The sequence below is a fragment of the Arvicanthis niloticus genome, chromosome 21, assembly GCF_011762505.2.
Source record: "Arvicanthis niloticus isolate mArvNil1 chromosome 21, mArvNil1.pat.X, whole genome shotgun sequence".
NCBI lineage: Eukaryota > Metazoa > Chordata > Mammalia > Rodentia > Muridae > Arvicanthis > Arvicanthis niloticus.
This window is the reverse complement of record NC_047678.1, coordinates 50,248,417-50,272,750: the sequence shown is the minus strand read 5'-3', so window position 1 is coordinate 50,272,750 and position 24,334 is coordinate 50,248,417. Positions and strand designations below refer to the sequence as shown.

Below are 24,334 nucleotides of genomic sequence, written 5' to 3'. Positions count from 1 at the left end.
AATTAAGATGTCATTAGTCACCAGGTCAATGGTACCTTGACCACGCTGGTGTATTTTCTATTTGTATGAATAACATTGAGTTACTTATGATTTTCTTAAAATCTTTCCATCCATAATCAGAATCTTGAATCTAGCTTTTGAGACTCTCACTGTTCAAATGGTTTTGCTCAAAAAGATTAAAGACAGCAAATTCTCAAGGCTGGCAAGCCGATCAGAAGTTTCTGGGCTCAGCTAGCTGAATTAAAATTCTATTATCCTTTTAATGTATTACTCAGTTTCCTTTTGTTTATTAAAGTTGTACCATTTCTAGCCCTCTGCTACCACTGTTATGGGATTCAAAGGAACAAAAAATCCTCCGACAGTACTTGCAATATTAAAGCGTAACCCACAGTGATGACAAATCTGCCAAAGATGTGACATCATTGCATCAGAACTTATCAACAGAGTGAGACTTAGTATAAAATTTAATTTATGTCAGACATTTTCATAACAAAACTCTGAAGCCTTTACAAGAAGAAATCTGCATTCATATAGAATACCACATGAAAAATAACACAGAAAAGAACATCTGAACATCTTTTATGTGCTTCCTCAAGCTGGAGGGTTCAAATGCTATGCAATGTTCTCAGCTGGCTCTTAACTTTGAGGTCTTCCACAGGAAGCTTCCTCTAGACTTGAATTTGATGGCACAATTTTGCCCCAATTCATTCCAAGATTAGACACTTGGCTGTGAAGTATATTTTTAATTCATTTATTTGATTTCTTATCATCATGAAGTATGGGAGGTGACCTGATTGGTCAATAGAAGGAGGGGCACAGAGGATGGGTCAGAGAGATGTCATGAACCTTTCAGTGTGGCCTTGGCTAATGCCTTAAAAAGATACTTCTGATTATTTCAAAGACTCACTGATATCATCCTTGGGCTAATAGTGATTTTTTGCCTTCAATTGCATTTTGGACCACAAATCACATAATTCTATATTTATACAGAGGGAGAGAGGGACTGGAGAGAGGGCACAGTGGGCAAAAAATCTTGGCACTCTGTAGAGGATCCATTCAGTTCTCAGTACCCAAAAAGGCTTACAACTGTCTCTAAATTCCAGTGTTAGGATTCCCAACAACCCTGAATGACTTCTGTGGGTACACACACACACACACACACACTTTTAAAAATAGACAGATTGTTATTATCTTTTTTAAGTCTAAATTTTCATTATCTACAAAGCACATCATGCTTAATAAATGACTACATGCATAATCCAGGCTGATTGGTTTGCAACTTCAAAAACCCCCCACATTCATCCTATTCTTTGTTTAGATATAACTTCCTCCTAAATTTATCAATGAATGAAAAGATGTGGCACACCTCTACCTGCACACTGCTCCCCACCTCACAGGTCCACCTGCCTCCTGGGAGATCTATTCCAACCTGGGACACCCAGGCCAGCCAACACTAGAGACAAAAAGATGGTGAATGGCAAGTGCTAGAACATAATCATCATAAATCAGTGCAATGTGGTGCCATCAGAACCCAGTTCTCCTACCAGAGCAAGCCCTGGATATCCTAAAACACCTGAAGAACAAGACAGTGACCTTAAATTTCATCTCATGAAAATGATAGAGGCCTTTAAAGAGAATATAAGTGATTTCCTTAAAGAAATACAGTAAAAAACAGTCCAACAGGTAGAAATCCTTAAAGAGAAAAAAAATCTTTTAAAGAAATACAAGAAAATACAATCAAACAGGTAAAGGAAATGAATAAAATGGTTCAAGATCTGAAAATAGAAATAGAAGCAATGAAGAAAACATGAATGGAGGCAATTCTGAAGTTGGAAAATCTAGGAAAGAGAACATGAACCACTAATGCAAGCATCACCAACAAAATACAAGAGATGGAAAGGAGAATATCAGGCCTAGAAGATACCATACTATAAATTGATAAATCAGTCAAAGACGGTGCCAAATGTAAAAAGTTCCTAACTCAAAACATACAGGGAATTTGGGACACTATGAAAAGACCAAACCTAAGAATAATAGGAATAGAAGAAGGTGAAGATCTCCAGTTCAAAGAGACAAAAAATATCTTCAACAAAATCATAGAAGAAAACTTCCCTAACTTAAAGAAAGAGATGACTATAAACATACACGAAGCATACAGAACACCAAATAGATTAGACCAGAAAAGAAAATCTTCCTGCCACATAATAATCAAACCACTAAATGTGCAGAACAAAGAAAAATATTCAAAGCTGCAAGGGGAAAGGCCAAGAAGCATATAAAAGGCAGACTTATCAGAATTACACCTGAGTTCTCAACAGAGACTCTAAAAGCCAGAAGTTCCTGGACAGATGTCTTGCAGACCCTAAAGGATCACAGATTCCAGTCCAGACTGCTATAATCAGCAACACTCTCAATTACTGATAGATGCAGAAACCAAGATATTTCATAACAAAAACAAATTGAAACAATATCTACCTCCAACACAAGGAGAGTAATGACCCCCAAGAAAACACTCATATCACAGAAAAGCAAAAAAAGAGAACACACACACACACACACATGCCCAACATCAAAATAACAAGAACTAACAAACACTGGTCATTAATATCTCTCCACATCAGTGGACTCAACTCTCTTATAAAAAGACATAGGCTAACAGACTGGATACATAAATAGAATCTATCATTATGCTGTATACAAGAAACACACCTCAGCAACAAAATAGATACTATCTCAGAGTAAAGGGCTAGAAAAAGTTTTCCAAGAAATCCAACCTAAGAAACAAGGTGGAATAGCCAATCTAATATTTAATAAAATGGATTTTCAACCAAAATTAATCAAAAGAGATGAGGAAGGGCACTCTGTACTCATTAAAGGAAAAAATCACCAAGATGATATCTCAATTCTGAACATCTGTGCCTCAAATGCAAGGGCATCCACACTTGTAAAAGAGACTTTACTAAAGCACAAATCACACATTGAACCCCATACAATAATAGTGGGAGACTTCAACACTCTACTCTTACCCCAATGGACAGGTCATCAAAACAGGAACTAAATAGAAAAACAATGAAACTAACAGATGTTATGAACCAAATGGAATTAATAGATATTTACAGAACCTTTCACCCCCAAACAAAAGAATATGCCTTCTTCTCAGTGTGCCCCAGAAGCTTCTCTAAAATTGACCATATAATCAGGTACAGAGTAAGCCTCAAAAGATACAAGAAGATTGAAATGACCCCTGGTATTTTATCAGATCACCATGGGTTAAGGCTGGGCTTCAACAACTACAGAAGCAACAGAAAGCCTACATACTTATGGGAACTGAACAACTTTCTACTCAATGATCACTAGGTCAGGGAACAAATAAAGAAAGAAATTAAAGACTTTCTAGAAAATGAAGGCACAACACACCCAAACTTATGGGACTCAATAAAAGCTGTGCTAAGAGGAAAATTCATAGCACTAAGTGCCTTCATAAAAAAAAAAAATAAAGAGATCTCATACTAGCACCTTAACAGCACACCTGAAAGCTCTAGAATACAAAGAAGCAAACACACCCAAGAGGAATAGACAGCAGGAAATAATCAAACCCAGGGATGAAATCAGTCAATTAGAAACAAAAGGAACCATATGAAGAATTAACAAAACCAAGAGCTGGTTCTTTGAGAAAATCAACAAGATAGACAAGCCCTTAACTAAACTAATTAAAAGGCACAGAGACAGTATCCAAATTAACAAAATGAGAAATGAAGAGGAAGACATAACAACAGAAACTGAGGAAATTTAAAAAATCATTAGGTCTTACTTCAAAAGTCAGTACTCCACAAAAATGAAAAATCTAGACAAAATGGATGATTTTCTAGATAGATACTGCATCCCAAAGTTAGATCAAGGTCAGATAAACTATCTAAACAGTCCCATAGCCCCCAAGGAAACAGAAGCAGTCATCAAAAGACCCTCAACCAAAAAAAGTTCAGGGCTAGATGGTTTTAGTGAAGAATTCTACCAGACTTTCAAAGAAGAGCTAACACTAATGCTCCTTAAAGAAACAGAAACAGAAGTAACATTGCAAAACTTATCCTATGAGGTCACAGTCACCCTGATAGCTAAACCACACAAAGACTCAACAAAGAAAGAACTTATGAACACCAATGCAAAATTACTCAACAAAATTCTGACAAACTAAATCCAAGAACACATCAAAATCATCATTCACCATGACCAAATAGGCTTCATCCCAGAGATGCAGGGATAGTTCAATGTACAAAAATTGATCAACACAATTCACTATATAAACAAACTGAAAGAAAAAAAATCACATGATTTATCTCATTAGATGCCGGAAAAGCCTTTGGTAAAAGCTAACATCCCTTCATATTAAAAGGCTTGGAGAAATCAGGGATTCAGGCACATACCTAAACACAAAAGCAATATGCAGCAAGACAATACCAATATTAAATTAAATGGAAAGAAACTTGAAGCCCCCCCACTAAAATCAGGGACAAGACAAGGCTGCCCACTCTCTACCTATCTATTCATTATAGTACTTGAAGTCTTAGCCAGAGCAGTAAGACAACAAATGAAGATCAAGGGGATACAAATTGGAAAGGAAGAAGTCAAAGTATTGTTATTCACAGATATACGATAGAATACGTAAGTGACCCCAAAAATTCTACCAGAAAACTCCTATAGCAAAGTGGCTGGACACAAAATTAACTAAAAAAATTAGTAGCCTTCCTTTATACAAACTATAAATGGGCTGAGAAAGAAATCAGGGAAACAGCACCCTTCACAACAGCAACAAATGACACAAAATATCTTGATGTAATTCTAATCAAGCAAGTGAAAGACCTCTATGACAAGAACTTCAAGTCCCTGAAGAAACAAACTAAAGAAGAATCAGAAGATGGAAAGATCTCTCATATTTATGGATTGGTAGGGTTAACAGAAAAAAAAAATGGCCAAAAGCAATCTACAGATTCAACAAAATCCCCATCAAAATTCCCACACAATTCTTTACAGATCTTGCAAGAACAATTCTTAATTTCATATGGAGAAACAAACAAACACACACACACCTAGGATAACTAAAACAATCCTGTACAATTAAAAAGAAAACTTCTGGAGGTATCACCATCCCTGATCTCAAGCTGTACTACAGAGTAATAAAAACTACATGGTATTGGTATAGAAACAGACAAGTTGATCAATGAAATTGATTCAAAGACCCAGAAATAAACCCACACACCTATGGACACTTGATTTTTGACAAAGAACCATACCATGAAAAAGAAAACATCTTCAACAAATAGTGCTGGTCTAACTGGATGTCTCCATGTAGAAGAATACAAATAGATCCATATTTATCACCTAGCACAAAACTCAAATCCAAGTGGACCAAGGACCTCAACATAAAACTGGTTACACTAAATTTAATAGAAGAGAAAGTGGGAAATAACCTTGAACATATTGGTACTGGAGACAATTTCCTGAACAGAACACCAATGGCTTAGGCTCTAAGATCAACAATTGGCTAATGAAACCTCTTGAAATTGCAAAGCTTCTGTAAGGTAGAGGACACTGTCAATAGGACAAAACACCAGCCTTCAGACTGTGAAAAGATCTCATTAACCTTATATCCAACAGAGGGCTAATATCCAAAATATATAAAGAACCCAAGAAGTAAGATTCCAGCAAGCCAAATAACCCAGTGAAAACTGGGGTACAGAACTAAACAGAGAATTCTCAACAGAGGAATCTCGAATGGCTGTGAAAGGGCTGAGAAAGGGCTAAGATCAAAAACCCAAGTACCAGCACATTCTGGTCAGGATGTGGAGAAAGAGGAACACTCCTCCATTGCCTATGGGATTACAAACTTATACAACCACTCTGGAAATCATTCTGGCAGTTTTTCAGAAAATTAGAAATAGTTGAACCTGAAGATCTAGCTGTAACATGTAACCAAAAGATGCTCCTCCGTACCACAAGGACATACATGGTATGTACTCACCGATAAATGGATATCAGCCTCAAAGTACAGAATACCCACACAACACCCCACAGATCCTAAGAAGTTAAAAAAGAAGGAAGGCCCAAACAAGATGCTTGGATCTCACTTAGAAAGGGGAATAAAATAATCATAGGGAAAAGATGGAGGGAGGAAATTGGTTAGGAACAGAGGGATGTGGGCAGGATCAAGTGTGGAAAGAGACATTAGAGAGAGCCAGGAGAATGAATGAAAATCTGTAGTTGCCAGGGGTGGGGCTTTTTAAGAAGTCCCAGAGACCTGGCATGGGGAGGCTCCCAGGAGTCGATGCAGGTGACCTTAGCCAAGATGCCTAACAGTGAGTGCTGACATGAATCTGAAGTAGCCACCTAACTGCAGTCAGGCAGGCTCCCCAGTGTAGGGATAAGGACACCAACCCACCCACAAAACATTCAACCCAAAATTTGCCAGGTCTAAAAGAAATGCTGAGACAAAGATGGAGCAGATACTGAGGGAATGGCCAACCAATAACTGGCCCAACTTGAGACCTATCCCATTGGCAAGCACCAATCCCTGACACTATTAACGATACTGTTATGCTGGCAGATAGGAGTCTAGCATAACGTGCATAACTGCCCTCTGAGAGGCTCTACCCAGCAGATGACTGAAACAGATGCAGATACCCACAGCCAAACATAGGAATAACACTGGGGACTCTTATGGAAGAGTTAGGGGAAGGACTGAGGGCACCAAAGAGGATAAGAACTCCATAGGAAGACCGACAGAGTCAACTAACTTGGACTCCTGGGTATTCTCCGAGACTGAGCCACTAGATCAAAGAGCATACACAGGCTATACTTGAGACCTCAGGCACATATGTAGCAGAAATATAGTTCATTCTTTATATGGGTCCCTCAACAACTGGAGAGGAGGTTGTCCCTAAAGCTGTAGCCTGACTGTGATATCCACTCCCCCAACAGAACTGCTTTGTTTGGCCTCAGTGGGGAGAGAGGTGCCCAATCCTGTAGAGATTTGATGCGAGAAGGTGGGGAGATAACCAGGAGGTCCACCCTCTCAGAGAAGGGGAGGGGCAATGGGAGAGGGAAATCTTGGAGGGGGGACTGAGAGGGGAAGCAGCCAGTGTTTGCGATGTAAATTAATTAATTAATTAAAAAAAGATGTGAAAATACTCTCAACAACCTGGTAAGATGTAATGACATATTTTAAAAGTATTTCACCAGCTTAAACTGAGGACTTGGGAGCAGAAGGGCACTTGCTGTAACTATGACCAGGATACCTTGGCTTTTCAGGTAGACTCTGAGAGCAACTGATCTAACAACTTGATCCTCGAATATGTATGAGACCCGACCAATAGTTTTCTACAGTAAGCAGCAGTACCACACAGGCCCTAAGGCTGGTATAATCTGTTAGCATCTCCAATTTCTGTTTGTCCTGCTAGGACCTTAAGGCTGGCCTTGGATTGCTGCTTGAGGTTGGCAGGCCACCATATGCATATTTTATGATCTCTCGGTTTCTCTGGTACTAGCTACCAATGCTCTGTGTGTGAGTGTGCATACTCATGGAAGCTTGCAGTCCAAACACCCGGCTGCTCTGCAGGTTTGTGATAAGATCTGCTGTAATAAAATATTAATTACAGCTAAAAGGTTGGGTGAAAACCATGAACTCAATTATAGACACATATTGCGAACAAAGGGCAGGGTGAAAAACAACCTTTATTATGAAAGTCTCAGATAAAGATAATAATAGTGAAGAAAAAAAGCCACCATCACATTAGACTCAGGCTGTGCAGCTCCGTAAAAAGGCCACCTGTCATTAATCTACACAGCGGGCACCACAGTCTGAGTACATGAGCCTAGATGGAACAGCTTTTGCAGTGACTTCTGGTGCTTTCAACCACAAAGACATCTTCCTTTGCATCTCCTACTTTAGCTAAGCTTATCTTAATTCATTCATTACAGGTTCATAAGGAGACATGATTATAAAAATTACAATTCAAGGTCAGTTGCCATGGTGAACATGCATTTTCCAAACCAACCCCATGTACAGGGACAAAGACAATACTGTGGACGATAAACCAAGTGAAGTTGAGAGTATCCTTAATCTAAAAGTATTTTTTAAAGTAAAAAAATGTGTGAATTTTGGAGCATCTTGGATTTCATGGGTGCTCAACCAGTAGTCTAAATACATAGCTCAAATTTGAAATTTAAAGCCTTCCTGGCCCCAAACTTTTAAAGAAGGGATAGGCACCTAACACCCTCATTGCAATATGTTTATATCATACTCAATTTAGTTTTTTTTTGTTTTTGTTTTTGTTTTTTTTGTTTGTTTTTTTTTTTAAAGTTTTACTGTTTCAGGCCAGATGAGCTGAACTCTAGATGGGACCACCAAGGGAAGAGATACACCCAGGAGGGTGAAAGGGTTAAAAATTTTCAAAAACTCCTAACAGACTGAACAGAACCGAGAGTGCAGGTCAACTTGGTTGTGAACTCTGTGTTTCAGGAACTTGGCTGACCACAAGATAGATGGCTGATTACGTACAGGCTCTTAGAGAATAGCCTATACAAAATGTTCCCCATGACTGTTCCTTGGACCCTGTCAAAAACTGAATAATGGGCTGAGACTTTCCACAGGTACTCTCCAATAGCCCTCCTTCACTCCCCTTGGGTTATGGTTCCCCCCCCTGAGTTGTGGTTTTTGGCTTTAAATTTTCTCTGTCTCCAAAGCCCCAGGGTCAGACTCCATTGCCCCTGCATGGGCTACAGGTCTTGACCTCAATACGTTGATCGAAATACACCTCTTACTGTTGCATCAAGTTTGGTATCTTGTGAGTTACTGGGGTGGCCGTGAATTCCCAAGGGTTGAGAGGGAGGGAGTTCCTCCCTTTCTGGTGGACCTTACAAGGGTGTTCCCCCCAAAAAACCAAGGACACAAACCAGAGGAAACTGATTCCAGTTCTGCTGCTATATAATCCGTTGCCTATGGAGAACCTTACAAGCATGTGCATCTCATTACTCCTAGCACAAAACTGAACAAACTGTGATGCTGATACATGAGATGGAACCTTGCATTTCTGCCATCTTTTTTTTCCTCCCACAGTATGCATGTACCATGCATTTGGCTTTAGGACAGGCACTAGGCAAGACTACAAAGAGAAGGTAGGCATAGCCTGTCTGTCTGCCCCTGTCTGCCACTTGGGGAGGCCAGTATGAAGGGGTTGCAACAGGTTAAATCTGGGAAGAACTATCCCAGAAGAATCTGAAAAGCTTTTGCCTAAGGTACAAAGTCATAGGATCCATAGAGGTATCAATGTCTACATCAAATTATCTTGTAGCATCTAATAAGTTATGCGACAGGACCTAGTGTCTAATCATTGTACTTATTGATAATACTCATTTTCTCACTGTCTGTGCCTCCAAAATTCTGATAAAAAAGTTAACAAAACAAAAATGGACACAGCAGCATACAGCCATAATCTTAGCCACTCAAGATACTGAGTCCGGAGGATCTTTTAACACAGGATTTACAGGACAGCTTGGGAAACACAGTGAGACCCTGCCTCAACAAACTAACAGCAGCCAAGCCAGCCAGCCAGCCAGCCAGCAAAACCAACAGGAAACACAAAATCCAAAGCTTTTGGAGGGCAAACATATTCCCTCTCACACCAGTCACTCCAGAGAAGCTTTGTCAGTTCAGCAGATTAAAGTGACAGCTGGGCCCTACTCTGGGTTCGCTCTAAGAGACCTACACTCACCTGGGGTAGCCGTCAAAGTGACCACCGTTTCCCTACTCAGTTGCCACTGTGCCAGTATAGGCAGAACTATGCTGTAGGCACGCAACCCAGATGAGAGCCATTCAGGCTCCCTAAGGTGAAGAACGGACAGAGATGCCTTTAAAAGAGGTAGGGGAAAGGGTCTACCATCATACCCCGCTTTGGGCTGGCTTTGCTCTTCTCTCTGAAGCCTTGCAGGCGAACTGGGAACCATTCCTGTCTGCATAATTCCATCTAAGGTCTATAATTACTCATAGCATATGATTCCTATCTATTCAAATTATAAAGGCCACCACAAAACAGTATGTGTCCTGGTGACTTGAGGTAAGAGGGGGTCTCTAGCAAAGAGTCAGGAGCTTGGGTCTAATGCACAGAAACCTTTGTGTGGAAGATTATGTGCAAGAAAACAATTTTTGAAAAGGGAAATGTTTGTGACATATTTTTATGCATAAAGGCATAAAATTATCTTTGTGGGAGACAAAGGTAATTTAAGTTTTATTGTGTAAATGCTGTTAACACATCTGTATTATTACTGTTAGTGTTAATTATTATTGTGGTTATTGTTAGTTATTATTATTGTTACTATTATTATTATTATTATTTATTATCTCTTCCCTGTCATTTTAAAAGTTTCCTGTGAGGGATTCTTGAGGAACAAACTATTTCCAAAGTGAATTCTAAAAGGCTTCTGACACTGACATCCAAAAACAATATTAATAAAAATGACCTTTGATCTCTGGCAGCAAAGGCATCTTGAGTGTCACCTTTAATACCAGAACACTCTCTGACATTCATGGAGGGAGGTGATAGGCAGTGAGGGAGTCATCAGTTTCTGATCACACACTGAGGAGATCCGGCTGTAGTGAATTATGATCAGAGAAGATACCCCTGCCATCTCAAGAGTGAGACTTTTGAGAGAATGGCCTTTTGGATGTTATGAGAACGCGCACCTTGAGGAGCAAAGGGAAACATTCAGACTGGAAGGCAGATCCTTCCACGAATCAACTCTGCTGAGACAGAGCCTTCCCAAGGTGGTTGAAACAACTCAGTCTGAGTTTAGTTCATAGCAGTAACATGAATACACACATTTTCCAAGCCACAAGGAAACCTAACTTCCAGCAGACACTATTTATCTAAGAAACGGAGTGGGTTCTCAGGAGAGTGTGGCCATAGGTGAGTGTGACTGGAGACCCGGCAGACTCAGCAAGAAATCGCTATCAGAGACGCACTCTGCATCACTCAATTGCAACAACTAAAATATGTTTTCGAGTTGCTATTTAACTGGCTCCTCGTAGCTAGGATTTAACTCAAGGCAGATGAAAAGACAAAAATGTAGAATGTGAGAAATAAATGTTAACATGATTAGAAGGGGGTATCTCAATGGGATAGGATTCACACGCTCTTGTCTTTAAGAAGCTGGCGTCATGATAAAGAGTGAGAACATTAGTCCATGAGTTGTAGCAGTCAGCCCCATGGGCTCTTCCTGGGCACACCTCATTGAAGTGTTTACTGTCCTGCAGAGGTGAAGAAGTTTCTTTCGCTTTATAGCTGAGTTTATTCAACACAGCAGATGGCAGCCATGGCTAGGTAGTGACTGGGGAGCAACAGGAGAGGCAACTACCCTTTCTCAAGAGCTGTTATGCACAAGATGGAGTCAGGAGAATTTGATACTTATGAGATCAAATTCCAGTAACTTGTTTATGCATGAAGAGCCACATGCCATCAGATATTAAGGTACACTACAGAAATGAGAACTACAGACACTGTGTTTGTACTTTTGTTGATGAACACAATCGCCAGATGTTCCATCTTTATGTAAGATTCTATTTCATGATTCTCGGTTTGAATAAAATGAGACAGAAGGGAAGCTGGGGCTCTGGCCAGTTTTGTGAATGGAAACAAATGACCTGCTAGTGTTGTCTTGAGGAAACACAGCAGGCACAGACATGATGTAGCAGTTAGTACGGACACGATAAGGTTTGAAGTATTTTAAAACACACTAGCTCACTCAAGCCTCAGAAGAACTCCCTTGATGCTGGGACACTCACAGGCATAAACAAGATGGTGCTGTTGGAATAAAAGTCACAGGGAGAGAGACAAACATATGGGCTACTCCTTGCTTAAGACTGTTTTTTGAGATACCCTGTTTGTACCTTAAAACCTCCATGTTTTTTTAACTATAGTCACCTGTACGCCAACATCATTTCTAACAAAGGAAGCATCTTCAAGTGAGGTGGCTGCCTGTCTTCTGCCTTTCACTGGCATTCTTCATGCCCTTGGTTCTCATCTCTGAGGTGATCTAGGTTCACAAATACTACTGTACAGACTCCCTATACCAGATACCATTGACTGACAACTAGCAGGGGGCATGCGGGCAAGAAGCCAGAGAAACAGTTATGTTCTTCGTATAGTACTGTCTTCAAACTGGTTTCATAAAATGTGACATATTTTGTGACAGTAGATAGAATTCCTCACTGCCTCAACTTCACTCTAAATATGAAACACATGCATGTACCTATATATGTACATACACACACATACATACCATGCATGCACACACAAGTGCACACATATGCACACACACTTGCACACACAGTACAAAGCATTCTTGTTAGCACAAGAAAACTAACAGTTTACACATAACCCACCCTTTATTGGGTTGCTTCCTGTCTGACAAATTCTGAGGGTTTTCTCGGTTGGATTGCGTCTATCCAGAATGAATGATGGAGAGAAAGCAGAAATGAGACAATTCTAACTGAGCAAAAGAAAATTAAGCCTTTCCCTGTCTTGTTGAGGAAAGAGCTGAATCCATATATAGACATTTAAATTCCATCCTGGTGCTAGTTTACTGGCTGGAATAATGGGATTTTTGTTCTTCTTGGTCATCTCTGGATTTAAATAATTTTATGTGACAGAGCTGATGTGTTGGTCAATAAAAAGACAACAATCATTTACGTGGAGAGCTGTGTGCAATTTTGGGAATCTTTCTTAAACAAGCTGGGGTTGATAGGAGAATCAATACACCACCAGCTCACCCAGTGAGATACACAGACTGAGGAGAAAAGAATTCCAACATTGATGACTACAGATCAAAGAAAAATCAAATCAATGCAAAGAATGGAAATCACACGACGATAGTATTTTTGACCGCACAATACTGTTCAAAACCTAGGAAAGCCAACAGATGTTCCCCCCCTTTCCTCTCTTCATTCTGGCTTTTGTTTTATCACTTGGGAGGCTATTTTTTTTTGTGTGTGTAGCAGTTTGGTTTCATGTGTGTTTTGCAGATTTCCAGATGTGCTCAGTATTTTAATCTGCACAATGGCTTTATATTGTAGGTCCATATGATTTCTCAATCAGGGTTCTTATTTCTCTAAACATCAAAGAAAATTGAGAGCTTAACAAACCCTATTCATTTGGAGAAAAACATAGACATTTTCTCTCAAAGCAGTCTTTGCAGATATATGGGTCTTCTATTTTTCAATGGATAATCAGTCTACTATGTTGTTCTACAGAGTGAGAATCTTGAAGATTACATTTGCTGTTATGAGAGAATGAAGAATAAAACCTGGACAGGTGAGACTATGATCATTTCCTCTCTCAAATGTGTGCTGTGACAATCTGCCCATTTGGGGATGGAGAGCTTCTTTCCAGTCGACTTGGATAGCCCTCGATCCTGCTTCTAATGCTGAGGAAGACAGGTGACACCTTCATTAATCTCAGGGCACTCCTGCTATGGGAGCAACTGGAAAGGATGCAGAACACAGAGTAACTCTGGCAAATTCAAGTGGTGGTTTCTCAATAATGGCATGAAACCTCATCAAATCAAAGAAGAACGCTTTTGAGTTTGATGATTCTGTGACCGATGTGGAAAGGGTGTGGTGATGAAAACCCAAATTTTGCTATATGGAAGAGAAATGGGTTCTGTGAAGTTGACATAAGGTCTGTGGGATACTATAAGCTCTGTGTTGGACTCTGACATTCAACTGTGTGTGTGTATGTATGTGTGTGCACATGTCTATGTGTGTGTGTGCAGGTGGGCGTGTGCCTGTGGGTGTGCATGTTTGTTAACAGACATAAAATAGAAAGCATATGTTTATCTAGAACTAACTAGTGAAGTCACAACATCTCCAAAAGTGGAACAAATGTATAAAAATACACAGTGAAACAAGAACTTAGTGCAGATTATAATGTAAAATGGAACAGAAAAAAGTAGAAGGATCAGAGAGAATTTAGTTAAAACATGTAGATTTGGAAAGATCCATAGGATGGGCGGTGTGGGTAGGAATCTGAGTGAGAGGTTCAGAGGTGGAAAACAACAATAGAACGAGACTTTGTAGGACACGGGAGAACAGCAATAGCTGGTTTGGAGGGACCTTTAGCTATCTGCTTCCTTCCATTTGTGGCCATGGACCTTGGTGACCGTTGACACTCTGACTATAATGTTTCACAGAATAAACAATATCGTGTTCATTATTTCTGAGTCTGGAAAAATTGTTAGTTTGTCCAAAAAAAAATAAGTGATGTTCCCAAGGCTGTGGTCAGGGCATACATTTTCATTTAATGGAAATTCAGGGTTTTGAAATGAAAAAAATCCTGACCCACAGCTTTAGGAATGAATACATATGTGTGTGCACTGAGCCTGACCCACAGCTGTGAGAAATGACACGCCGGTGTGCCTGCAGAGAGCCTGGAAAGTGACATACATGCATGCACAGAGCCTGGACAGTAAGAACACACACGAATGCACAGATCCTGGAAAATGGCTGGAAGAATACATGAGTCTGGACAGAACCTGGAAATGGGTGTTTTGTGCTTGTCTAATTAACAGACTTCTACACTGTGCAAAAACCAACCCAGGGAGCCTTCAAGTATCAGATCACCCTCCCCCAGTGGTAACGGCATCAATGCCTGGCAGAGTGTGTCCATATTCATTGTTCTAGATAACTATTCTTATGAATTATTATAAATGGCTCAAAGAGAGACTATGAGACATAATTCAACAGGACACTAATTGTTCTTAAAGAATTCTCAAGTTTTGTTTTGTTCTTTTTTAAACATAAATTTCTACCATTCTACCCTAATACTATTCTCTTGTGATCTTTGGCTATATGAACTGAGACACGTGTGTGTTTGTGTGTGTGTGTGTGTGTGTGTGTGTGTGTGTGTGTGTTGTTATCAAGAAGAATAAAACCCAACTATTTGCCAAGTAATAAGGAAGGAGAAATATGGTCACATGTCATCAGGATTTAAAAGGCTTATCAGATCAAATTCTCCAAAAGAAGCCTGGAGACAAACTGCACACAGCCTTACTGTGGATGGAGATGCTATTCTGAGATACGCTGTTAAGAATGCTATCCAGAATAAGGGATGGATGCAGTGGTACCTGTTCAGATAGGCAAAGGGAAATATCCAATCCCATTGAAACAAGAGGAAATTATACCTACAGAGACTAGTGATCCTATGCTAGGTCCACTCCTGGGATTATTTTAAATCCTTCCTAACTCATTCACCATGAAGGTCCTACTTTGTGGTTCCTTTTAAAACAGAAATCATAGTGGAATGAGGAATTGGGCCTAGTTGTTGGTAATAAACTTAATTTCAAGTAAAGAGTTTATATTGATTTCCCCAGTATTTCTCTCTCCTTTTAAAAAATAATATGTTAAATATATACTTGAGAAATTGGTCAGTTTAAAAATTGAATAAACATTTAAAAAAACAGTTGATTTAAAGCTTAAAAAGCAATGTCCACCACCCCTGGAAACCTGAGCTACAGTAAGCAGTTGTCATTTGGGGGTCAAGTTGCCTGGTTAAGAGCGTTACCCTATCATCAAAAGGACAACCCTCTTTTGTTGGAGTACCCATCATTTACATTCCCTTCCATGGAGCCCCTTCATCTTCCTCAGTTACTTCCTTTAAGGAGAGCTGATGAAGACGAAGCTTGGAAAACCGAGAAAAGGCTCTAGAAAAATTAATGAACATGTCTGGAGTGCCTTCTTGGAGGTAGTGTGGCCCTCTTGCTGCTCCTTCCTGCTGCCCCTTCCTCTGGCCCCTCCCTCTCTGCTCCTCCCTTTGGCCCCTCCCTAGGGCCCTCCTTCCATCTGGCTCCCTCTGCTCCCTCCTTCTGGCCTCTCCAGCTGCCCCTTACCTGACTGGAGCGCCTCTGCTTTGTGCAGGTTTCAACATCACTGTCACTGTATTGTCAGTCTGATTCAAAGGTGTCTCAAATTCATAGGCTGGCATGGATGGCGCTAGGAAAAAGTGTTAGATGGAAGACTTATTATTTCTTGCTGATTTAGTAACACTTTACTTGTTTTACAAAGGACACTGAGACAAATAGTAGCAATCAATTAACCCAAGGCTTACACACACACACACACCCCACATATATATCTGATACAAAATAATAGGGACAGATGTCCAAGTCGGGCTCTTGTCAAAGGACCACACTGAGCCTGAGCTGAGGCTGGGAAGAGGGAGAAGGGGCTTATGAGGTGTTAGTGGTGTTCATAGTGACGTTCTGTTTTTCCATTTGTGTTCCGGCTACCTGCTCATAGTATATTTTTTGACAACAAACCATCTTAGAATATGTATATTGTTAATGGAAATATACAATGTGCCTTAAAGGCATATAGAAGTTTGGGAATGATTATCAGAAGCATAAAACCGAATGTCATGGTGGTTTTCCCTTTAAAGTCAAGGATTCTGGCTTGTCTGTTTGTTTGCTTGTCTGTTTTTTACATGTGCTAAAGATCCATCCAAGGGTTTAAAGAGGAAGTGTGAGCCTGAGAAACCTGTTGGAGTGAATTTTTGGAAAAAGCAGGGAAGTGAGAATCGATGAGAAACAAAGAAAGAACAAACAGCTGGGGCTTGACTTTCTCATCTGTTCAGTGTCATTCAGCACAGGGGGTAGGTTCACCAAATCTGGGGATGTAGTTCAGTAGGTAGAATGTTTGCCTGTCATATACTAAGTCCTGAGTTCAATTCCTTGCATAGTATAAATGGGGCAGAGTGACACAGGCCCGTAATCATGGCACTTGGGAGGCAGAGGCAAGAGGATCATCAGTTCAAGGCCATCCTCAGCTACCTGGTGAATGTGAGGCCAGCTTGGGTTACATGTGACGAATCCTATCTGGGGCTTCAGTTTAGGGATTTCTTACAACAGGAATGACTACCTCCCATTTATGGCAGTTCAGAAAGACAGCTCTCCAGACAAAGTAATCTACAGACGAGTTCTCTTCCTAACAGAGAAACTGTTTTATAAGCTGTTTCCTTATTCTTCAGAATTTAACACTTTTATACAAGGAAGCACAGCCATGTCCTTAGTTCCCTCCTCAACGAAAGCTCCCCAACTTCACATCTTCTTCTTCCTTCTTCTTCATTTTAAATAAAAACCAACCAAGTCAAGTTAGGGCCCATATGTGTATGGGTGTGGGCCCATCCACTGGGGCACAGGAAATCCACCACTGACCATAGGTTTAAAATGAATAAATAAAAGAATGATTCTCTCTTCCCCAATTACCAGCTCTCAACAATTTCTCAGCGAAGGACTCTCTTTAGTCGCTTCTGGCCTTTTTCTCTTCTCTAGAAAAACAGTTTTAGCCTAGCATAGCAACCGTGCATTACAATAATCTCTCCCCTCCTGAGACAGATTCAGACAGACCCCCACAGCGTGGAGCTGTGATGCAGGAGCTACCAGTCTCAACCACATGCAGGCAGGGGTGCCTGATGTGACAGCTAGAGATCACTGTCTGTGAGCACGCTCAAAATAACTTACATGGGGGAAAAGCTTTTATGGAACAAATTTGAGTTATCAGCCACATCTATTAATTTTTTTCTAAAAATTCAAAGTCCACTCTAATTCCACTAAGAATCAACTCTGCTTCACAACACGCAACTACGTGCCCTGCTGGATACAAGCTGAGCTCCTTCCTTTAGGTCCATGAAAACAGAAAGTTGAGATCGGAAACTATAACCTAACCTCCTCCCTCTCTCCCCTTCCCTGAGCTGAGGTCTTGCTGTTTGCCAAGGCTGGCCCTAAAATCCTATGGTTAAGCAATCTTGCCAAGGCTCCTTGAATAGCCAAGAGCCAAGCCTCGAAATGTGGTTTTAATTCCATAAAAGTCAAATCATTACTTTGGGTGAGCTTGTACAGAGTAAATGAAATGTCAAGTTTCTTTGCTTTTGGATAGAATTATATGAACTGGAAGTGGCCAGGCTCATATTCATTGCAATTTTTATACAATTGGGAAGGTTTAATTATTTTTCTAATGGAGCATCTCCCGTATGGTAATACTCACAGAAATATCCTGTGCTTGGGAAAATAAAAACTTTCTTGGAAGTAATACTCATTGGCATACATGCCCTGTTTAGGTCACCATGGAAAAAATTAACACAATAGGTAATACCATATTAATTCACTTAAGATCATAGGAAACACACCAGAAAGCATCCCAGTGTCCAGGTGTTCTTATTCAACCCAGTGACTGTTCTATGCATGTGTTTGCCCATCTATGTCATTTTTTTTAACATCCCAAGAAAAACTTATTTTCCAAATCTGCTCTGGGATATATATTGAATTTCAAGTCAAGTTTGTGCACATAAAAACCTCATGATGTATAAAAATATCCCTTAAGTTATAATTTTTTTTAAAAACCCCTTTCCCTCCAAACCTACTAAAACACTTAAAATACTCTAATTTTGGACCTTGATTTCCTTCTGTTTCGAACAAACCTTTTATAAAAACCAGAGATGAAGGGAAATAAATATTTAAAAAAAAAAACATGCTGACTATTACTGAACTAGCTGTTGGAGGTGGCGAGATCTTTTCCTAACTCTCTATATTTTTATGCTTTGATATGGATATGTTGTGTTACAATTTGGATATAAAAATGTCACCAGGAAGCTTGGTGGTTCTTTGCGTACTGCACTACTGAGTCTTGACCGGATCAGGAGACTGCAAATCTTACCAAAGCAACTATTGACTAATGAGCTTGTACCCGAATGGACTGTTAGGAAAGAAAGAGGTGAGCCTTTCAGACTGATAAGCCACAGAGGGAAAGGTTTTGAAGGGAGAATTTTGTCCCAGAATCTTTCCTTTATTGTCTCTGCTTTCCCGTCACTGAGAGGTGTATATCTATGTTCTATCAAGTGCTTCTCACAGGATAAACAACAGCATCTCAGACCCAGAGTGACAGGGCCAGGCAGCCATGGCCTGAGACATCTGAGCCATAAAATAAAGCTCTCCCTTTTCAAGTTTCTTTTTTTTTTTTCTCACCAGCTCCAAGGGCTAGTTCAGTAATATTTAGCATGCTTTTTTAAAAATTTATATTCATTTCTGGTTTTATAAAAGATCTGGCTGAAACAGAAGGAAATTAAGTATTTCATCACAGCGACAGAGGGATGACTAACGAAACACGCCACAAAAAGCTCAAGTCAAAACCCAAATACTTCCCCACTCTCAGCCAAAGGGGGAAGAGAAAAGAAAAATAAGAAAACGTTCATGGAATTCTGTTTATTGTGGTTAAACATCCTATACCAGATGGCAAGTTAGTTTCCTCCTGAGGAATACAGACTTTTTCTGCACAGACGGATATGCCGGAATTATTCTTCAAACTATATATTTTTGGAGGTGATATAATTGGATCTGTAAAATGCTGGAGCACATGGGTGTTTGATACCACCCTGCATGCTGTCTCTTTGTAGGAGGGAAAGCAACCAGTGGTGCAGATTCTGAGGCCTGGAGAGCGCAGGCGCTGCTTTAATGCTGAGTTTACAGTTCATGTCAGAGTCACTCCAGCCCAGTTTCTCTGGTGACCAGAGAACCTCACCAGAACCTTCTGTTTTGTAATCAAGTCCTTCAAGGAGAACTAGCCATGCCCAAATACAAGAGAGCCATATCCCTAGATGTTAAATACACTTGGCATTTATTTTATCCTATGTGTCTGTTTTAGGTACCCAGAGTTGTACTAATAAAATTTACCACTATGTTGTATCTTTGCATTTTGTCTTTACCTTAGCAATGAAATGGCACAAAATGCCACTTCTGGTAAAAGGCATAACTCATCAATAAACGATACCTGATATTTTGGTGGTGAACTGGTTTGTTGCCGGAGGTCCGAACCCCTTGGCTGTGCTGGCTCTGATGGTGAAAGAGTATGTGGTTCCAGGATACAGGCCAAAGAACAGAAAATGGGTTTCATTTCCCAGCTTTGAAACTCGTCCACTTTGGTTGGATAAATCTATTTCCGGGTCAAAGGAACTGACTGCTTTGTAGGTGATCTGCAAAGGAGGAAGACCACCATGAAGATCTCAGAGAGGACGGCTGGGGATCACATCTTTATCCCACAATGACTAGATGCTTCCAAGCAGTTCGCTGAGGAAGGACAGGAACTCAGCATGAGCTTATGAGTTGTTACCTTTCTAGAGGGAGGGACTTAAAGACAGTAGGTTAGAATGTGAAGGATGGGTTCAACATAACCTGACACAGTGAAATTGTTTGATTTCAATAAGCCCAAACAGCTCATTTAGGGAAAAAAAAATTGGTAATTGGCCAGAGTGACGGGAACTGACAGGAATAGAGGCCTCATCTCTAATCTTTGGCTATGATCTGATTTGGCCATGAATAGGATACTTGTTCTTCCAAAACAAGGCTACATTGAAGTGTTTTTCATCCATGTGGCTGTCAGTGTCTGGTCCAAAAATAAATCTGAGATGCCTGCCAGTAAGTCTTGGGGCTGCAAATGGATAGCTATTATGGGTCAGAATCATTGACATTTTTCAGAATATTGTCCAACAGCAGAACTGTCTGTCGTGGTGGAAATTTTCTATCCCCTATTAATCACCATAGTGGCCACATGTTGTATGGGGCCATCGAGGATGTGAAATATGGCTACGGAGACTAGGAACTGCACATCTTGTTTAATTTTAATCAAATAAAATTGAGATTTAAATTGCTCCAAGTGACTCGCAGCTGTTCCCCCCCACCGCCACCCCCCCCCCCCCCCCCCCATCGAGGGTGACTCTAGATAAATTCAAGATTCTCGTCATGGAATAGACATTTTGGATGAGGCTGGGATGTTTGAAAATAAACGAAACATAGGTGCCTTTAACTTTTGCCTTTTCAAGTGATTTTTAAAAAGTATTTCAATATGATAGTTCATCAGTTACTCAAGAGTACACACTTTAGTGATGATTACTAACTTCTACTGGTTGTAATGACATAATTTTTAAATGTGGCATATTCAAAAGTTTTAAATTGCAAAACCGAGCACTTTTCAGGCTTCTAAATAAGTAAACTGACTTGTAATTTATGTGCGAGAACGCTAACACTGTTATTATACGGAGTGATAATTGACATTATTTTTTCCTTATATTTACACCATGTCATTATAATTAAGAAGACCTCTCTGAAAGAATATTTAGACTGAATCACCTGAGCTTTGGAAAGGGAATGTTTGCCATGTATATTAATCACCGCAGTAGATGGCGTTAGTCACAGGAGTCAGGGAGTCAGGGAGTCAGGCAGATTGGTAACCTGCTTCTTGGCCCTTGAGAGGTTGAGGAGGTTAAAAAGACAAGAAACCAGCTACTCCTGGTGCCCAGCAAGGACTGTGGTGGAGCCTCCTTTGTGTGCCTGCTTCCTGGATTAGCTCTCCATCCTGAACCCTCCAGAGTGGAATGTGGCAGTGTAACCAGAGCTGGCTGGGGCAAGAGTGGGGCTGAGGCATGTCCCAACTCCTAAAATCTCATCCTAAGATTAACAGGAATAGGACCTCCCTCCCGGTACCAGTCCTGCAGGCTCACTTTCCTACCAGAGGAGGTCACGTGGCCCAGTAGCCAAGTTAGACTTCCTCTCCCCTTATCTGGTCAGATCTAGCAGTGGACTTCCTCCTTATGCAAATGATATGTCCCCAGCACCCTGGCACACTCACCTCAAAAGCCCCTAACTCCACCACTAAATGAGCTGTCTCATTGAAGCTGCCTCTTCAGAGTCTGTTCTGTCCTGCTTACAGTCGCCTGAGGTCTCATCTGCTCCTGGCCATTCCTACCTCAGTTTCCTTCTCAGGATCTGATTATTATGGGCCAATCACGCCACCACATGTGGGGAAGCGGTCTGTACGGCAGTTTATACACTTGAACCATTTCCATAGTGCCTCCGAATATGCCCAGAACTGTGTTCTGGGGGCCTGCTTGGTGTCTCAGATGCTGTTTCTGCCCTATGGGATAAGCAGGATGGTGGGGGGAAGAGCGGCTGCGATCCCTCAGTTATGGTGAGTGGAATTATAGGGATGGCTACGGCACACGGAGGGCAAGTCAGTCTTTGTGCCCACACTACTGCTTTGGTTCTAGACTTCAGCACAGCAAATGTGAAAAAAGCTCAGACCCTTTGCTTCTTGCCTCAGACCTGTGGGCAGCTGCAATCTAGCTGTGTTTCTAAATACACAATGATGTATTATACCATCCTCTGCTCTGGGATGGGGACATGTCTGCACGGTCCCATGGACACTTAGGGAGCCTTTGGACACTGCTCTTGCTCGCCTGCCTAAAACAGGAGTGAGCTGCCTCAGGGCTGAGTTCTCTATAGAGTCACATCTGCTGATACTGTTTAAACACTGACTGAATGCAGGTGCTGTGGCTCGCACATGGACCAGGCATTGACTTTAGGAAGTGAAGAATCTGGACTGGGTGTGGTGGAACCAAGGGAATCAACAATAAATGAAATATACCAATTAAAATCACTATGGAAGAAACAAAACAGAATGGTAATATAAGAAGCTTTGTCAGGGAGAAAGGTCCACACAGCCATTTTAAATGCCCAAGGAAGAGATGCTGGCAAACCTCGAAAGTCTTGCACTCTATAAAGGACCAGTCAGGCAATGCATATGGGGTTAGCATCTGGATTAAGTCCTACAGCATGAGGGGCCTGGACCAAAGGAATGGACACAAAAGACCTGTGAGGTCTCTTCAGGCTTCAGGGTTTGGCATGGGGTCCTTGGTGCTTAATTTTGCACATCAGGATAAAAGATTTGAACATACCCAACAAACTAAATGTGCAAACTTTGAACATTTTAGGTGTGAAAAATTTAACAAATTTATTTGTTAAAACACACACACACACACACCCTCTTGGCTGCCAGGTGGGATTTTAACTGGATTTGAATGGTTAATAAAGCGAGTAGAAGAGACACAGGGAACTGTGGTAGAATCCAGTGGCTAAAATCATGTACATTATTTGTGACAGAATATAGTTCCCCAGACTAAAAAGTATGTGTGTGTGGTGGGGTGGGTGGGGGGGTGAGGCATCAAAAAAAAAGGAAAAGAATTACAAAAGTTGTGGGTAAATTAGACAGGTGCTAGAGATGAGTCACTGATACGGATGAGGCAGGGGAGTGGTTTCATTTGGGCCCTGCTCAAAAGACAGTCATGCTGCTTGGAAGGACATGGAACGGTGAATGTGCATTTAAGGAAGAATGTGGGAGTTTGAAATGTTCATGTGAACACGTATACATGGTAGAAATAGGGTCCAAGAGAAGTCCAGGCCGGGAACGCAGATTCAGGGAACACAGAGAGAGATGGTCCAGGGGAGGAAGATGTTGATGAGACACCAGGTGAGGCTAGGTAAAAGTGTGTCCGCCCACACCGCATGTCGGAGTTTCAGATCTGCACATTTGTTAATCCTCCTAAGTCCGGTGTTCCAAGCAGAGCATTGGCCAGTGCCTCCTTCTGCAGTTGGGTCAGTAAGCTTGACATGAATGCTGTGAACTTACTGTTTAGTCTTAAATCATGACTTAAATATGTCCGAGACAGAGGAGTGTTCCTGTAATAATTGTGCCGCCCTTTGGAGGACTGAGTCATGTCTGATTCTTGCTTGGGGTCCCACTGTGATCTGTAACTACTTGGCGTTTGGTATATTTTCCATAAAAGACTACTAGGGAATGCCTGGGTGCATGTGAGCAATCACACTCCGGCAAAGTGGGTACCCAGCTCCACAAGCACACGCTGGGAAGCAAAGGCTTCAGTGATGAACTCAATGCCCACAGGGGTTGGTTGCCAGGCAGCTCCAAACTGAGTCAGACTGGAGGTATGTAACCCTGTTTTGGCTTCAACCCTTTAATACTTTGGTAAAAATTACAGACTCTACTTCTCTTTCCTTATAAAATGAGGATATAGTAGTTCATGCCTTCCTCAAAGTTATGAACTCTCTTATCTACTCCTGAAGACAAATTTATGCACATATATGCAATCAGTGCCAGAAAGTCCATAGCTCCCACCCCCTAAACCTATAGGTGTCTAAATGCTAGAAATTAAAATGCTCACCAGGACCAGGAGGCAGGCAGCCAACTCTCTGCCTCCTGCCACAGAGGTTACAAGCAGTGAGCCACTGTTGGCCTCAGCAGCATAGCTCAAGGTCCTGCAGCATCCTGCCAGGCTCAGACTGAACATTTTATACTTTCAGTTGGTCATTCAACAAGTGCTTATTAAGTACCTATTAGCACTCAGCAGGAGAAAATACAGTGAGTGTGTGTGTGTGTGGGGGGGGGGCGGGGGAG

At 41.0% G+C, this 24,334-nt stretch overlaps 1 protein-coding gene across 4 annotated transcripts in view; it reads right to left on the bottom strand.

Annotated features, from left to right (window-relative positions):
* Ptprm (protein tyrosine phosphatase receptor type M) overlaps positions 1–24,334 on the bottom strand; it is a 799,636-nt gene that overhangs the window by 252,031 nt on the left and 523,271 nt on the right. For all 4 annotated transcript variants that reach the window (XM_076917595.1, XM_076917597.1, XM_076917596.1 and 1 more), the window contains exons 10-11: positions 19,862–20,063; positions 15,931–16,033 (exon numbers count right to left, since the gene is read on the bottom strand). In XM_076917595.1, the coding sequence (XP_076773710.1) occupies positions 15,931–16,033; positions 19,862–20,063 (305 nt within the window). The remainder of the gene's footprint in view (positions 1–15,930; positions 16,034–19,861; positions 20,064–24,334) is intronic.